The 18879-nt window shown below is 42.5% G+C and overlaps 1 protein-coding gene across 4 annotated transcripts in view; it reads right to left on the bottom strand.

Moving 5' to 3' along the window:
- Dpp6 (dipeptidyl peptidase like 6) overlaps positions 1–18879 on the bottom strand; it is a 933905-nt gene that overhangs the window by 284678 nt on the left and 630348 nt on the right. For all 4 annotated transcript variants that reach the window (XM_031380237.1, XM_031380239.1, XM_031380236.1 and 1 more), the window contains exon 4: positions 6807–6901. In XM_031380237.1, the coding sequence (XP_031236097.1) occupies positions 6807–6901 (95 nt within the window). The remainder of the gene's footprint in view (positions 1–6806; positions 6902–18879) is intronic.

The following is an 18879-nucleotide window of genomic DNA, read 5'->3' as shown; positions in this document are numbered from 1 at the left end:
CTCTTGATTTTTGGTGTTAGATGTTCTTAGTGACTCTGACCAGAGCTTGTCCTGTCCCTGCTGCCCTGTAAGACCCCTGCGACTCGTGGGGCCTGTGCCTCCCAGCTGGCTGCTCCTGGCTTAGGAACTCACCAGAGAGAAGAAGGTGGCTCTCACAGGAGACTCCTGGTCAAGGCGGTCCCTGGAGGCAGGCCCTCTACTTGCAGGGAAGGGGGCAGCTAAGGTCGCTGTTCCACTTCTGTCACTGGGAAGCTGAGAGGATCCTGTCCCTGCTGCCCTGTGGCTCCCTTGCGACTCGTGGGGCCTGTGCCTCCCAGCTGGCTGCTCCCGGCTTAGGAACTCACCGGAGAGAAGAGGGCAGCTCTCACCCCTCTCATGCCATTTTTAAGAAATACATTCAGATAATGAAAAGGAAAATAAAAAATTCAGCAGGAACTTGCCCACATAAGCCTGGGATTGAAAGAGTTAAATTTGAGACCAGTACTGGAAACCACAGGGGCCAGGCCTGTAAGAAGAGGGCCAGGCCAGGGAAAAGCTGTTAGGGGAGCCCAGACCAGGGGAGTGTAAATCTCAGAGATAAGGCAAGGAGGTGCCCTGAGCTGAGGCGCCTGAGACATGCCTGGCCAGACATTGAGTGATAGACCCTGGGCCATCTGGTTTTCTTAGGTATTAGCTAAGGGTCAATTAGGAACCTTGAATAAGCATTCCTTTTTCACTCCCCATTTTGGAATTCTCAACTCTGATCTACACAAACTACATTTAAAATAGCCAATCATGTATAGCCACACCAATTCCTTTGTCTCCCCAGACTTTTTTCCTATAAAAGCCCTAACCCCTGGGCCTCGAGGTCGGATTCCCTAGACTCCTGCATGAGTTGGTTTGGGAAACAAACTGGGGCCCCGAAAAATAAACTACCTCTGCGTTTGCATCAAGACGGCTTTTCGTGTTCCTCGGGTGCATGCCTCCTAGGACTTGAGCGGGAACTCCAGCCAGAGTCTTTCAATAACACACTTTTTGTGTCGACTCTATCACCCACTGAAATTCCTTGCCCACCTGGCCAGAACTCTCATCCCATGGAACAAGGGCTCCCCACGAGAAACCCCGGTCCATGGCACTGTTAATTCTTCCCTAATGACTCTCTTGAACATGCTATTTCTCATTTTCATTCCTAAAATCTGACACCACGCCACCTCAGCCAACGCTCCTGAAACAGCCCTACAAAATCACCAGGATGGTGTATGAGGATGAAGTAGGGGTCTGCTCATGGCTATTCTCAGATTCTTTATCTGAGAGGGGTTAGACTTCATAAGCCTATAACAATTTAGCTAAAGAGAGTTAAATATCAAGTATAGGCCACAGGCCTCTCCATTTGAGAAGTTTTGTTCTATTCTGAAAGTGTAGAAATGGGTGCTAAGTTTCCTTAGGATTTTAGGGCCAGCCAAGCCTATTTAAGTCAGTAGTATGTAGTATGGCCACTTTAAGCATCCTTCTATGAGAAAATAAGGAGAGCCACAGAAGGAAAGCAAGCGAGGAAACACAGTCTGCTACTCAGCAGAGGAAAACTTGCTAGACTTTCCAAGTATGGGGTGACTGGCAGGCCTATGGCAAACCCCTCAGAAGCAGGTGATTTTCTCCCAGTGGCCCACTTCTCAGGGCAAAAGGTGTATAATATGCCAAAGACCTTCTTGGGTAACAGATGACTCTTCTTAGAGCAACAAAAGTAAAATAAGAGTAAAGTAAAATGCTCCAGAATTCTTGAGACATCAAATGTAACTCATGTGAAAGCTACTCAGGGTTTGATTTTTATCTGACTGTTGGTGTCACTAGCAAGGTACTCCTCCTTGGCTCTGTACAGCAGCAGCCCATGCCCTATTAGGAAGAAGATTCTGCTATCTACTATTGCTGCCTGGATACCCAGAGTCTGTCAGCTATTGATGCTGCCTGGACACTTGGATAGCTCAAGTCAGCACAGTGTTATTGCCATGCTCCTGTGGCCTTGACTGCCTTCTGTATCCTCCTGTTTAAATACTCTAGTCCTCTTTACCTGCACCCTGAACACTGTCTAAGATCTCCAGGCTAGAAAACATCTATCCACGCGTGGCTCATATTTTGAAGCATGGTATATGTGATCTCTCACATATCACTACAATGTTCCTGGCTCCTGAGAGTCAGTCCTGGGACAGACATTACAAATAACAGGAGTTCTGTAGTTCTCAAGCACGGTTCCAGTGGGAAGGCAGATTCAAAGCTCAAGGTTATAACTCTGGGGCCATATGGGTCCTCCATATCTCTTACTCATACAGATGTTTCTAGAAAGCATATCTCCTCTGTTATGTCATCCTTTAATAGTCATTTAGAAGACACAGATTCTGGCTGGAATAGGCCTTACAACCGAGAGTGCAATGGAGGCTACATTAGAAATAATGGACTAGGGGCTAGAGAGACAGCTCAGCAGTTAAGAGCCAGCTGCTTGTCCAGAGGACCTGGGTTTAGTTCCCAGCACCAACACAGCAGCTTACAACTATTTGTAAGTCTGAAAGGCTGGAGAGTTTTAGAATTTAAAATGAGGGCATTTAATAGAAATGTATGTATAATGTATAACCTTTACCTAGTAGGGGCATGGAAAACCTCTGTAACAAGCCAAAAAATGTGGAGTAGCCAGTTCCAGGAACTTGGCTAACAAACAACCTCAGGGCTCTAGTTCCCGAAACCTGCCCCTCCTGACTGATCCACAATGAGTGCAGAACTAGGAATGAAGGTCTACTGGTTTACAGGCCCTCCACCCTGCTGAGGCTCTCCACCCTGCTGACCGATAGATAAAGATTACATTCTTAGAAGGAATATGTTCCTCTCCCTAACTGAATACCTTGGGTTGGGTCCCTCTGAAATTTTCCACTGTTTTTTTGTTATGTTTCCTTGGTAACCTTCTCCCCCCCCCCCCAGTTTGTGTTTTTTTCCCTTTAAATACCCCTCACTTCTTGTGTTCGGGGTTGAACTCCTCTGGCCAGCAAGGTCACGAGATTGACCCCGGTACCGGCCTATCCCAAATAAACCTCATGTGATTGCAGCAAGTTCGGTCTCTCGTGAGTCATTGGGTGGTCATGTTATCCCGAGACTTGAGTAAGGATCTCCCCAGTTCTGGGGGTCTTTCAAGTCCAGTCCCAGGTGATCCAGTGGTTTTTTCTGGTGCCTCCTCAGGCACCATGCATGCATGTGGTACACAGACATACATGCAGACACCCCCAACCATAAAATAAATATATAAAAATTAAAAAAATAATGGACTAATGGTCACAGTGAAGAAATGTGGCTGCAAGAGCAGAAGGGAGTATGTCACATTGTGTCCATGGTGAGGGAGCAAAGAGCGGTGAATACCTGTGTTCAGCTCTCCTCCTCTATATTCCACTTAGTGCCTTCACACCTTCACTAGCTTAATATTGTCAGTCATGCCCAGACATGCCCAGGAGTTGGGTTCCATGGTGATCTTGAATAGTGTCAACCTGACAATATTTAGTCATCATAAGTCTGTCCCTTGTCAACTTGACAGCCACGTATATCACTTTTAGGCTATTCCCTTCAAACTTTGCCTCTGTAGACTTATGGTCGTCTCAAAATGCAGAATAAATTTAGCCTGACTTCAGAAGTAAGTCTTTAACAACACTACTGAAAATTCCAAGTTTCATCTGAGACTTAAGGCTGTAACCACTGTATCCCTTCAAATCAGGGGGCCAAAATAAACATCCTTCTTAAGCTGCAGGTGCTAAGTGTTTTGTTACAGCAAACATGACAAGTACTAATAATGATCTGTTGACATCTTTCACTAACGATGCTGTCTGGGAAGGGTACGGCTTGACACAGTGCATGAGGCCAGCACTTAACCCAAGACCCCTCCGCCCACTCCCACCAAGTCAGGGTTTCTCTGTGTAGCTCTGGTTGTCCTGGTACTAACTCCTTTAGATCTGCCTCTGCCTCAGGGGGCTGGGATTAAAGGCATACACCACCACTGCCTGGCTGCAGCCCAAGATCTCATCAGTCACAAAAACACTGACTTGGATCTTTACAGGGTTGATACAGTGTCATATGTCCTCCCATCCAATCCCCTCAAGCTAGGAAAGAGGCTAGAATCAAAGGTATCACTGATCTGCTTTTAATTGGATGAGGAAAAAGAATGTGGTTAGTGAGATTTCAGGATATATTTTAAAATTTTGCTGACCACAGAATTTCCAGATTGTTTTCTGTTTCTCCATTTGTCTTCTAGACCAATCTTAAAGTCCCAATTGGCCTCACAGAGGCTTCAGGCTGCCTTTAGTAATTTAAGCAACCACAAGGTCTCTGGAATTCAGTCAGGAATGGACCACCTATGTGGTCAACAGAAGGGGTTATGAGTTGGGCTATTCCTACAGGTTTGGTGGAGCTGTCTGGGAGGTGGGGGGTGGTTCTCTGAGATTGGACCTAGAGAGCTCAAGGTAGCAACAGACTTGCTTCCTAATCCACTGAGCTGTGACTGAGCAGCTGCCCAGGGATCCAGCCACCATGGGGCCTTCTGCTGCCAGGACTGACTGCGGTCTCCTCAGACCATCAACATACATAAGCTTCCCCTCACATAAGTTGCTCCTTGCTAGGGTTTTGGGCAGAGCAATGAAAAGATGAGAAGAGTGACAGAGAAGTGCAGAATGTGCCATGCTCCACACTTCCTGCTCCCTTGGTCTCACCCTGCTTCGCCTTCTTAGGAAGATACCCAGTGCAGGTATCTTATTCTTGGGTCTCACAAGAGACCCTCATGTTCCAGGGTGGCAGGGGAAATTATTTTCAACTTGGAAATAAAGGAAAAGTGAAACAGTAATTATACAAGAAGACATTAAGCCAGATTCTGCATCTGAATTACAGTACAGGCCACAAAGTGACATTTATTCAGTGTCTTTTCAAAATCCTGTTTCTGGCAGCATTTAAATGTGGCACTGAGTGAAAAAATATCCATTGATCAGATTGCACATATTCAGTGTCCAATAAATTTTTGTAAATTAAGTGCATTTATAATACTTTAGTATAATAAAGGCTGGTAATTGAATAAGCCAGTTAATGTATGAGATGAAGAATTTTCTGTACCTATGATGGATTCTGAAATTATCTCACTAGTTTTCTAAGATAGGCACAGTTAAACCTGGCCTGTTAAAAATTGCTGATTTTAAAGATTTATTTTTTTATGTATATAGGTGTTTTGCTTGCATATACATCTATATACCAGGTATGCCTCATGCATGAAGTGGCCAAAAGAAGGCAATGGATCCCCTGGGACTGGAGTGATAGACAGTCAAGAACCACCATGTGGGTGCTAGGAACCTGGATTCTCTGGAAGAATAGCCAGTGATCTTAACCATTGAGCTATCTGCCCATCACCATAAGGGTGTCTTCTGAATGCACAACTGTATGTATACCCTCTGCTTGGACTAAACCATGCCCCAAACTAGAAGTGTCAACATCCTCAGCAGCAGGCAAAGTGTTTGTTTCTCCTTCTGTAGAACATTTTAAAGCAATCCCATAGCTTTAATATTTGATGTAGGTTGAGTCAGATGAATTCTTAATAATTCTCCCCAAAATGACATTTTTGTACAATAGGGTAAGCACATTCCTCTCTCTCCCAGTCCTTTATGGGGAATCTGATTTGATCCAGGCCCAAAATTCATTCCCATACTGGGAGTGGCACCTTCATAGGACAGGGCCAGAATGTACAAAAGGTAGGATGCTACTATGTTAAAGATGAGTTTCCTTACAGTAGAAGGAAACTCAATAGAAAATGAAACAGTTGACTGTCCCTAGGAGCTAAGAGCAGATAGCACTTTCTTTGGGTCCAGGAAGGGTGGTCAGTTAAGAAGCCTTCCTTTCCCTGGGAAGAGCTCCTGGACCTGGAGCTCTGATTTGTGGAACTTGTAGAGGCTCATGTGCCAGCACCTTCCCAGGGCTGACTGGCCTTTTCGACAGTTCCGCTTACCTACCTTCCAGTAGCCTGCAATCCTTCCTCAGCCCTGACTCTCATTCAGCTTGTTTATCAGCACTCTGACCTGAAAGTTCCACCATTTTCCAGTTCTCACTATTCACAAATTTACCTTTATTTCTCCTTGTACTCCCCAAGGGGAGCAAGCTGGAAAATGATCAGCCTTCAGGTTCATGGAGGCACTTCCCCTAAGACCAAGCATGAGTCCATTGTAAATAAAGAATCAAAGTCAATTCCCCTTTGATGATTTCTGGCAGTGAACCTCCTCCGCCAGCTTTTCATATCTTCACACACAAATTCAAAACAAGTTTTCCTGGCTGAAAATGCAATATTTCCAGATCGGCTTAGTACTTATTTTACAACATAAACCCCTACTGTACCCATTGCTCTCCACCAAGACACTGCCAAGGTGCCTAAGGCAATATTCCCTGCACAGGCAGAGATTTAATTTTCTTAAATAAGATTGAGCAAGGTCTCTTGAAGTATTATTCTGTAGGTTTTACTGTGATTGTTCTGTAAATGTGTGAAAGCCTTTGGTCTTTATCTTTCAATTATACTTGATACGCAACACTTGCTTCCAACACCTGTGGAAGGATTTTTAGGATCCCCAAAGAAAGCAGGGTTTCAGCTTATTAAACTAGTGTGCTTTCAATTTCCCATTATCTTTAGTTGCTCAGCCAGTGGTATTACAAGTTAATGCTTTTCCTCGGCTCCACCAAAACTTGAAACCTAAAGTCATTTTCTGCTTTATTGACTTGCAGGAGGGAAAAAAAATTACTCTGAAATTATCCTGGTCATTAGACAGAGTACTTACAATTTTTTTGCCTTCTATTAACACCGTGGAATTATTTGTTTCAACGTTCCGCAGTATGACATTCCCTTTCCGTTCTCTGTAGATGAATTCCTTATCTACAAGAGGAAAATAGAAAAGAAACACGAGTCATCCAGAACCCCTCTTCAGTGTTTGCTAGATGTGTGTGAAATGAATTGTGTAGTTATCTCAAGAAGGGCCCTTTAAATGCAGTGTCTACTTCCCACTCCAGCAGTGTGGCCTTCAGGGATGCTCATCCATGAGCCATCTCTTCTCTGCCAAGACAGCAAAGCATATGTGTGCAGAGTTTGAGGATACGTAGGACTTTCTTGGGTAGGGCAGACATAATGGGCACACCAAGCAGACAGAGTCCGATACTACAGGAGAGCAAAACAGTTGGGAACGAAGGGACTGACGGTCTCATGGATCTGAAATTACCTGTGGTCACACCCTGAAAGCCAGCTTTCCTGTTCCCTACAAGCTCCTGGTGGAACTCTAAAAGGGTGTCTTGGTTTTCTGCCATGGGCATTTTTGAATCTATCATCGAGTATCAGTGACTCTGGTCTCTACAATTTCTAATTATTTCCTTAGAAAATTGATAACTGGGGGTGATGTTCAGTGGGTAAATTGCTTGTTTTGAAAGTATGGTATCCTGAGTTTGATCCCCAGCACCCACTTAAAAATGTTGGGATTGGAGATACAATTATTCCAGCACTTGGGTGGCAAAGACAGGTGGATCTCTGGGGCTCACTGGCTAGGCAGCCTATTCAGTGAGCTCCAGAGTAGTGAGAGACCCTGTATCAAATAACAGGATGAACAGCATCCTAGGATCTCTACTTTCCTCACCTATGTACAAACGTATCCACATGTATACCCACTGACCCCCCAATAAAAAATCACATACTAAATAGTGTACAAGTACCTGCAAGAAATACAGTGTCTGAAGGATGGGCCTGTAGGTGGCCCACGGTGGGGTTAGTTTCCTGTTAGAAAGCACTTAGGAAGCTGCATATCAGTTCTATATGAAGCCTGCAAAAAGGGCTTGCCCCTTAATCTGACACAGACCTATCTCCACTCATTTTCTACCTTTCACAATGAGTGAATTTTTTTTTAAAGATTCCTTTTATAAGTATGTTTGCATCTGTGTGGGGACCTCCCGAAGTCAGAAGAGGGTGTTAGATCCTCTAAAGATTGAGTTCCAGGTAGTTGTAAGCTATACAATGTGGGAGCTGAGAACTGAACTCAGATCCTCTGCAAGGCCAGAAAGCACTCTTAGTCACTGAGCCCCAAAATGGGTGAATCTGTCAGTCAACTCTGTTCACCTGGGAGGATATAACAGTACCTCAGGACACAGGTGAGTGCCCCTAACAGTGACTTTTAACCCTGTCCTTGCTGGCAGAGGCTCTGTTCTACGAACCACCACTTCTACAGGGAAGCCATCTCCGTAGCTGATCAATAAACCTGCCTGAGAAGTTAAAACAACAACAGCCCCAAAACCTGTCTACGAAACACACAAGCAAAAGATCCAAGAGAAGAAGGTGAGTAATCTGCAAAGCAAAGAGGAGGAGGAGGGGAAGGAAAAGGAGAGTCGGGGTAACTAAGATCAAAATACATTGTATGTGTGTATGAAAAGTTACAATGAAATTCATTATTGTGTATAAATAATGCACATTAGTAAACACAGAGTGAAAATGATTGTCTCCTATATGTTTTCTGAAACATTTTTTGATTTTTTTCCTTTCAAAACTGAGGCTTAGTTTACATGGAAAGGACTTGTCTGTAGTATGAAGCAAAGGTTAATTTTTATCTATTTACACCTTTAACTGCCCCAGGAAATCCTGATATCATTACTCTCAAGTCATCGATACCAGAGCTTCATCAGCAACCTTTGCATTCCTGAGGTCTGAGTAGTGTTCTTGTGTAAATGCTAATAGGGTACCTCATCTTTTGTGGCACCACATTGTGACTTGTAAAAATAATCTTTTTAAAAAATATGTGCATGCTTTGTGTATATGTCTCTGTGTGTGTGAGCATGTGTGTGTGTGTGTGTGTGTGTGTGTGTGTGCGCGCGCGCACGCGTGTGTATGTATGCATGTGTGATGCATATGTGCATGTGTGCATTTGGGAATGGGAGGTCAAGGATGCATGTGCTACAGTGTGGGAACAGAGGTTAGAGAACAGCCTGGAGTGTGGGACCTCACCTTTGACCTTGGCTGAGGCAGGGTTTCAGTACTCCCTGTAGTATATGCCATGCTAGCTGGCCTTTACCTGCAGGCTTTAGCTCATGGCTTTCCATTCCATCACCTGTGTCTGCCCTTCTGTCAGTGTCACCTCCTGATGGTTTCTGTAGATTTCTAGTAAGTCTTGGGTCAAGTTGTGTAAAGCCTTTGTCTTGTTTTTCCCCACTTGTGTTGTCTGTATATACCCTCGCTTTTCTGAAAAATTTGGAATGAGCCAAATTGAGAAAAGTGTGGGCCAGGTCACTGTTGCAATGGACACACAGCTCGCCCTAGGACTACTGCTGTCACTGCAATTCTGGTTTTTTTTTGCTCTCACTTTACCACTTCAATATATATATATGTATTATATATATGCATGTATATATAATACATATATAATATGTATATTAATATATGTATATATGTATATATTAATATATACATATATTAATATATTATATATGCATATATAATATATATTAATATATATGCAATATATAATTATATATGTATATAATATATATTAATATATATGTATATATATAATACATATATATATTAAATGATGGGTGTTTAAAAAAGACAATTTCCTTCAACTCTGTATCATGTATTTTGACCAGGGGTGCAACAGCAGATCATTATAATGACTGATGAGTGAGATTCAGAAAGGCCATGTCCTGTGATTTCTCTCATCTGCGGATTATAGATTACAGGCAGACACATCAAACTTTTTACACTAATATACGTCAAAGATAACATGGCACTGGAGAAACAGAGGAGATACTAGAGGCCTAGTAACTTTTCTGTTACTATGATGATTTCCATTACCAAGGATAACTTGGGGAGGAAAGGATTACATCTTAGAGCTTATAGTCCACCATGAAGGGAGGTCAGAGAAAGAAGCCAAGGTAGGAAGGAACCTGGAGGCAGGAGCTCATGCAGAGGCCATGGAGGAGCGCTGCTTACTGGCTTGCTCCTATGGCTTGCTTCTTATACCACCTAGGACCCCCTTCCTGGTGGTAAATAGGCTCTTCCATATTAACAATTAGTCAAGAAAATGCCCTATACATGTTGTGACATCCCAGTCTTCAGAAGAGAATCCTTCAACTGTGGTTTGCTCTTCCGAACTGACCCCAGTTGGTGTCGGGTTGACAAGAGCTAATGTACAATTTGCTCTTCTGGTCCATAGACAATGTATTTCTGTCTTCTTAGAGTCATGTCAACACTAAAGTAATTTCCAGGAGATGGATTTTGATTGTCATGTAATACATCAGCCCTAAACTCTCTGGCATTTTATAGTATTATAATAATCACTTAGCTATTATTTGGTTATTTCTATTGATTAATATAAAATTAATTTCCATTATTGCAGCTATCCTCAATGTATGTTTTATTTATAGTCCATTAAAAAATAGATTCCTTAAGAGGGTTTTCACTTCCAAAACCAGGTCAGCTAACACAATGCAGACACGGTTCTGTTCAGGCCTGGTGAGCATCATCAGAATATCAGGGTCAATGCCAGAAACTTGAAGATAAACATTTGCTTGATTCTTGATGTTAGATAGGGGTGGCACTTCACTAATGAATTTGAGAGTCTGAGTCTGTGACCTTCTATTGCTCTGTTGCTGAGAAGTCTCATGTTTCAAGGTTGTTGACTATTACATAATGCTTTTCCTCCAACACTGAAGTCACCATGTGAGTTTTTGTCAATCCAGTGAGCTGTGTTTGCAGATGCACTCACAGGACCACCTCCAATGCTGCTTCCCAGAGTCTTGGTTCTGATCTTATGATGCTTGGCTCTGGCTTTTGCATCTGGCATCATGGGGGATAATGACTAGTTTCGTTTCTTTTGTGTGGGGCTTTACTTGTGTGGCTCTAGAATAAAAGCATTATTGGTTTCATCACATGAGTTGGGAATTATTTGGACCAGTTCTCCTTTATAAACAAATATAACCTGGAATTTTGTATTTTTAATGACATCTCTGGGCCTTGGGTTTTCTTGGTAGAAGGTTTGAGATCCCCAATTTAAGTTCTTCAATTGATATGGAACCATTTATATTTTTCTACTTATTCTTGAGTCTATTTTGATAATGAGTCACGTAAGAAAACTGTTCATGTGATAGAGTATGTAACATTTTTAAAAGAGTGTAGGAGGGAAGACATTTCTTTTCCCATTCATAGCAAAAGACAGACGAACAGGAGAAAAGTGGACAAATTAACTTAAAAAAGAGTTTTATTGGAATAAGACACCTGAGGAGAGAATCAGGGAAATGGGGGAAGCTTGTATCTTTCTATACTTTGGGCTGGTGGAAAATGGGCAAGGATGGGAAACAGGATGGGACCAAGGGAGTCTGATTGCACAGTGATAGTCTGTGTGCTCCCTGCTCCTGTCTTTTGTGACCCTAAGTCTTCAATGATAGGAGCACCCCATTTCTATGCATGTCAGGGAAGTATTTCAGAGCAAGTCATAGAGTCCTTGGCATCCTGGTTTGGAAAGGACAAGTCAGCGAATTCTTGCTTCCACTACTGTAGTGAGCATTGGATCCTGATGTGTTATAGTTGGGTGTCCCTTGCCTTGATTCTAACAGTACAAACTCTGCTCCTAATACCATGTGATTATCTTTTAAGGAGGTTGATAGTCTATGACTTCACAGGATAACATGTTTGCTGGAAAAGGCAGTTTGCGAGCTTCTTGTCCTCTAGACTGTAGACATTCATTGGTTAATAAAACCAATAAGATTTTTGCAAAAATATTATTTTGATATCATTTCCATCTCAGTCCTTGACTTCATGATTCAGCTACTTTCTTTATCTCTTTTTGTTTTGATTACTTTACCCTTAACACAGTCTTCTAGCTTTTTCTAGCTTTTTAATGGTGAGCACTGGGTCTTTGGTGTGATATTTTCCACTCTTACAAAAACTTCTATCAATAGACGCATCTCACATACTTTCTTGTTTTGTTTATGGCTGTGTTACACATATGGTTGTGTGTCTCTATGAATGTACCCCTATGCATATGCCTATGCTAATGGAGGCTAGAAGAGTGTGTTGGGTTCCCTGCAACTGTTGCAGGAAGTTGTGAGTGCTGAAACTGAGTTTAGATCTGGAAGAGCAACATATGCTTTTAACTGCAAAGGCATTCTCTAGCTCCTAGGTCTAATAATTAAAACAGATTTACTTTATTTTATTTATACACATTTCTGTGTACATGTATATGAACATGTATATGCAGGTGCACCAGCAGAGGACAGAAGAGGGCATCAGATTCCTTGGAGCTTGAGTTACAGGTATGTGGTGAGCCATCTCTGTGGTGGTCGCTGGGATGGAAGCTCTAATCCTCCCGAGAAAGCAGCAAACACTCTGAACCACTGATTCATCTCTCTAGGCCCCAATCTTATAAGTTTTAACATGGTGTACTTTATGAGTCCATATGACTCAAATTGATCTACGGATGTAACACACTCTCTATGCAAATTTTAATGTTGTTTTTATGTTTTATGTTAAAAAATCATAAATTCTTGCAGAACCACACAGAACCTCAACTTGTCAAGACAATGCTAAATAAAAATGCACAAAGCTGAGGACATCACACCCCTATTTCAGAACCTGAGTCAAAGAAGCTACAGTGAAAATGCTATTGTGTTCACACACATACATACATGTGCACACAAACACACACACACACACACACACTTAAATTTTTGGAGGAAGTAATAAAACACTGGCTTGAGCTGTGATTTTTGGAGTAAAACCCTGGAAAACACAGCAGCAAAAGCAAAAGCACCCGAAGTGGCTTGGCAGCAAACTCAAATATGTCTCTATTTACCAATTTCAGCTGCATTTTATTGCACTAGTTAGGCCGTGGCTACACTAGTGACTGTGATGTAGGCCTTTAACTCTTCACAGTTGACAAACTCTGCTTCTTATGAAATGTAGAAATCTCTTGAGCCTCTAGGGCCCATTTATTCCCATTTTATTGCAGCTGTCATGTACGCTGTACCAACATGCTTCACACATTCCTCAAGACAAAGTTCTCATTTTTGCCTATTGCAATATGTTAAAGTGAAATGTCATGAAGGTGAAGTCATCTTATTCTGCATCCATCCTTTCTAATTTCTGATGCTGCCTGTTGCTAGTTACGGTCCTAGGTTCCTACTGAGGACCATTTCTTGTGTTTGAAGAGTTTCTTTTACTCTCTGGTTATATGGGTTCACTGGTAACAAGCTTATTTATCTTTTCTGATGTCTCCTTTTCCCCTGTATTTTTAAAAGATTTCCAGGTTGTTGATTTTACAGTTTCTTTCTTTTCTTTTCTTTTTCTTTTTTTCCTTTAATCATTTTGAAGATTTGTTTCACTCACTTCTGGCTGGCATGACTTCCAACAGGAAGGCAGTATTAGATTAACTAGTTCCTGGCTCCCAGTGTCATCTTCTTTTGGTGCTTTTGTGTTGGTTTCAGTACACTAAATATGAACTCTATAGTAGTGAGCATCTTGGAGACTTTGTCTGGTGGTTTCTGTATGCCATGTCTCTAAAAATGTGCATCTTCTATATGCCCTTGAGAGAGGTCTTAAGTCTCTGTTTGGCCCATAGTTGGTGGAACTGTTTGGGAAGGATTAGGAGGTGTGGCCTTGCTGGAGGAGGTATGCATGTAGGGTGGACTAAGAGGTTTCAAAAGCAAATGCCAGGCTGAATTTTCTCTTTTCCTTTAACTTGCCAATCAGGATGTAAGCTTTCAGCTACTGCTCCAGCACCATGCCTGCCTGCCTGTTCCCATGCTTTTCATCAAGATAGTCTTGGATTCACCCTCTGAAACTATAAGGTCCCAATTAAATGCTCTCTTCTGCAAGTTGCCTCTTCTGACACATACCTGAACCATGTTTGCTGACTATCCATTTTGACTCACTTCATTCATCTCCTTTCCTTCTTGTTTTCTGATTGTATAAACATTGGGGAGTTTGATATTACCTCCCAGCTTCTTATTCACATTCTCTCTCTCCCCCTTTGTCTGTCTTTGTAAATGTATGTGTGTATGGTATGCATACTTGTAGGGGGTACACATGTATGTGCAGATGCCCATACACATGTTTGCACATAGGGTATCTTCCTCTATTACCCTCCACATTATTCACTGAACTAAGATCTCTCCATTAAATCTTGACTTCACAGATGCAGGAAGTCTACCTGGCTGGCTTAACCATTGTTCTTGTCTCTGGAAGTGTAGGTGGTCCTTGTGCCTACCCAGTAACTATGTGAATGATGGGGGATCCAGATTCCTTTCTCATATTTTATCTACCTAGTCATCTATCTCCCTTTCCTTCCTTAACACACCCTCCTCTCTGTTTGCCTGGGATAACTTCTCTTGGATTGCTATCAAGGTCATCTCAGTCCTTTGTCATAGTCACTCACGGACCAAAGCAACCAATTCAACTTCTCAGCCCTGTAATTTATCTGTTTTCATTTAGAAACCTCCATTTTTCTTATTACTTATATTTTCCTATCTAGACCTCACATTTCCCTGCCAGAATTTCTGTTCACTGAATACATGTTTGTCTCAATTCTTTAGCACAGCTTCTTTTCTTGGTTCCAAACTCTGCTTCATTTTGAGTCAAGCTTGACTCATATTCTTTCCTAGTGGGGGTAGTCTTTCTTCAGGTCTTTGTTAGTCAGAAACATTTTGGTCATTTCCTAGACAATATGGATTTTCAACATCAGCTCCTACCCACTGCCCCAGCTCCTGCCTACTGACCCTGGTTCCTGCCCACTACCCCAGCTCCTGCTCACTACCCTGGCTCCTCCTACTGCCCCAGATCCTGCCTACTGCTACTGGCTTCTTCCTACTATCCTAGCTTCTCCCACTACCCCAGTTCTTGCCCACTGCCTCAGCTCCTGTCCACTCTCCTGGCTCCTGCACACTGTCCCTGTCTCTTGCCCACTGCCCCAGTTCCTGCCCTCTGCCTCAGCTCCTGTCCACTCTCCTGGCTCCTGCACACTGGCCCTGTCTCTTGCCCACTGCCCCAATGCTGCCTACTGCCCTTGCTCCTGCACACTGCCCCTGCTCTCTCTGCTGGAGCCCATAGCCTTCTTTGCTGAGTGAAGCTGCTTTGTTTCTGGGGCAACATTTTTATTCATGACATCGATATTTCACTTTTGGCTAATGTACTTTGGGTCTTTTCATACTTGGGTGCTCTGTGAGCCCATTGAAGCTGTGAAGGATGCTTGAGGGAGTGGGTGGGTGGGTGAACAGGGGGACGGGGAGGACATGGGGGGGTTTCTGTGGGGAAACCCAGAAAGGGGATAACATTCGAAATGTAACTAAAGAAAATATCTAATAAAAACAAAGATGATCTAAAAAAGAAAAAAAAAATTATGTCTTCTGTAGAAGTGATTTTGGTAAAATTCTTGAGGCCCCCCACCCCCACTCCTCTGTTCACTCACAGTCCCTCATATTCTTGCCAGAGTCTTTTTTCTCATGTGTAACTCTGCCATCCCTGAACTAGTTCTCTATGCCTGTCAGGCCTCTGTGCTTCCACACACTGCTACCTCTGCTTGCCTTGGCCAGGAAAGGACATCCTGGGTTCAGCAGGAAGGTCCCCTCTAGTGAGAGTGAGGTGTTCCTGATTCTGCCTGCAGACTCAGTCCCCCTCTGCTTTCAGTAAACACACAGCTCATCTGACCCACACTCATCCAGCTTGCTAGCTTTGGCTGTGTTCAGCTCTGTTCCTAGCTCGCAGTTAACAAAGAGGACACACTCACTGCTTTTCTAACAGCTGGACAAGTGACATCTGTGAAATTGGGTGTTAAATAAATGCACAATGATTTGAACAAATTAATACAGTCATCAGACTGGTTCATCAAATATCACCCTTCCCTGAGAAGCCACCTGCAGAGCCATCCTTGGAAGTGGTGGCCTGAGGGGGAAGAGGTGTGTTAGAGGCAGAGTTACGCAAAATAGGCATGGATGTAGTGGGTTTCCAGATTATACCTTTTGTGCCAAAGTTTTTTATCCCTATAATTATAATGTGAAGAAATGTCACATGGGAACAGGGAGGTGATATAACACAGGACAGGAATGACGTCACACAAGGAATTGCATTGGATGCCACAGACAAGGAGATAATGTCACACAGGAAAGTACATTTGATGCCATAGGAAAGGGAGATAGTGTCACCCAGAGAGAGAAATATGAAGTCACAAAGGGACATAGAGATGATGTCACATAAGAAAGAAATGTGAAGTCACACAGGAACAGGGAGCTGATGTCACACAGGGACAGGCATTTGATACCACAGTGACAGGGAAATAAATCTGAAAAGGCATCCCCACAGAGGTCCCAAGGACAAGAGTCTGAGAGATCCTGACCAAAAGCTTAGAGAAACACCAATTGTTAGTTACTGTCCTGTGCCACAAGTCCAGCTCTCCACAGTTAAAGGGCACCCTTATTCTCAGAGTTCTGTGTACAATATAACTCTCCAGTACTCAGATAACTAGATGAACTAGAGATGGTGACATGGGTGTCTCAGAAAGAGGGGGCTTAGTCCTCATTTCACTTCCTCAAACTGACAGGTAAAAATACTAACTGCTATAACAAATTGTTTTTTGCATCTTCCAAAAATTACATTTCAGTCATTTCTTCAGAATGGACTCTGCCACCTTACTTTACGAGTTACTTGCTTTGCCTAAAGCTCATGCATTAAAAAAAATCCCGAGTATGGTTTGCCTAAATGCTCATGGCACCAAACTAAATTTTTATGTCTAGGGGGATGGAGAGATGACTCCATGGTTAAAAGCATGCAGAGCCCTTACAGAGGACTAGAGATTGATTCCCAGCACCCAGATTGGTGACTCACAACCACCTGTAGCTCCAGCTCCAGGGACCTGATGGTCTCTCCTGGCCTCCTGGGATTCCTGCACTGTAATTTTGATCCATAGTGTCCGCTAGCATGCATGCGCATATGTGTGTGTGTGTGTGTGTGTGTGTGTGTATGTGCACACGCATGGTTACTAACACATGCAAAATGGTGCTCTCGACCTTAATCAGAGAAGCTTCCCTTTGCGGAGAACAGTGGTGGATATGGAAACACTTGGCTTCAAGATGCTTAGTATAAATGATGGTTTAATGTTCATTCCTATGCATAGCATTTATATGACTCCCTCTAATTCTCACAGAGCATTTTAAAAGAGCAAGTAGAAAGAATGTAAGAGCTGGGAGATAGGGAAAAGAGATGCCAAATGGCATCTTCAGGACTGACAGACATCCATTGCAGACTGACAGACATCCATTGCAGACAAGAGCCCAAGCAGCTGTGGTTGCCAGCACTGGGCCTGTCAATCGTGGATTAGCAAACATACGTTTACATATAAAACTGCCAAAGATCAAATTTAGTACATAAAGTATAATTTATACATAAGCAAGAGATCACATCTATCACATAAATATAATAATTTGTTAATTAAAATAAAGTTTTCAAAACTAACTAAAAACTTATCAAATGACAAAACTTTAAATGATGTTCTAGCATCTTCTGGAGCTGAAGATTCTGTAATTTTGTTTTAATTCTCAGATATAAATTGTGTATACATGATGGGTTTAAATCTACAAGGACTCTGTATTGTAACAGATTCTAGTTTATATAATGAAAACTGTACACAATAAAAGGAATTAATACTTCTACCATCCATTTTCTACTTGAAGAACTGATAGTTGAAGCAGGTTGGTTACATAGTTTATTTTCTGGTTGCCACTCACTTGTATTTATGTAGGTTCTGATAATGGTATATGATATACTCATATGCTGTGGCAGTAAAGACCAGTACAATGGTAATAATATTGACTGGCCACACCCACTTCTCACATTGCAGTCTTAGAGATGTCCTTCACACCAATGCATTTGGATTCTTTCTACTAATGACTGACTCCAGGTCCATAACAGGACCAACCTCAAAGACCAACTTTCAAAGGCTCCTTGTTCACAGGTGGGTTTAAGAACAACCACAGCTCAGTCCAATGGATGGCTGTGAGCCTCTACTTCTTTATTAGTCAGGTACTGGCAGAGCCTCTTAGGAGAAAGCTATATCAGGCTTCTGTCAGCCAGTACTTGCTGGTATCCACAATAGTCTGGATTTGATGATTGAATATGGGAAGGATTCCAAGGTGGAACAGTCTCTGGATTGTCCTTCCTTTAGTCTCTGCTCCATAGTTTGTCTCTGAAACTCCTTCCATGGGTATTTTGATCCCCCTTTACAGAAGGAACAAAGTATCCACACTTTGGTCTTCCTTCTTCTTGAGTTTTTTTGTGGTTTGTGAATTGTATTTTGGGTATTCCAAGCTTCTGGACTAATATCCACTTACCAGAGAGTGCATACCATATGTGTTCTTTTGTGATTGGGTTACCTCACTCAGGATGATATTCTCCAGATCCATCCATTTCCCTAAGAATTTCATAAACTCATTGTTTTTAATAGCTGAGTAGTACTCCATTGGGTAGATATACCACAATTTCTGTGTCCATTCCTCTGTTGAGCGACATCTGGGTTGTGTCCAGCTTCTGGCTATTATTAATAAGGCTGCTATGAACATAGTGGAGCATGTGTCCTTATTACATGTTGGAGCATCTTCTGGGTATATGTCCAGGAGTGGTATAGCTGGGTCCTCTGGTAGTACTATGTCCAATTTCCTGAGGAACTAGCAAACAGATTTCCAGAGTGGTTGTACCAGCTTACAACCCCACCAGCAATGAAGGAGTGTTCCTCTTTTTCCACAACCTCTTCAGCTTCTGCTGTCATCTGAATTTTTGATCTTAGCCATTCTGACTGGTGTAAAGTGGAATCTCAGGGTTGTTTTGATTTGCATTTCCCT

Source organism: Mastomys coucha, unplaced genomic scaffold (genome assembly GCF_008632895.1).
Source record: "Mastomys coucha isolate ucsf_1 unplaced genomic scaffold, UCSF_Mcou_1 pScaffold19, whole genome shotgun sequence".
NCBI classification, from domain to species: Eukaryota; Metazoa; Chordata; class Mammalia; order Rodentia; family Muridae; genus Mastomys; species Mastomys coucha.
Note: the sequence above shows the minus strand (reverse complement) of the source record. Positions and strands in the feature narration are given on the sequence as shown.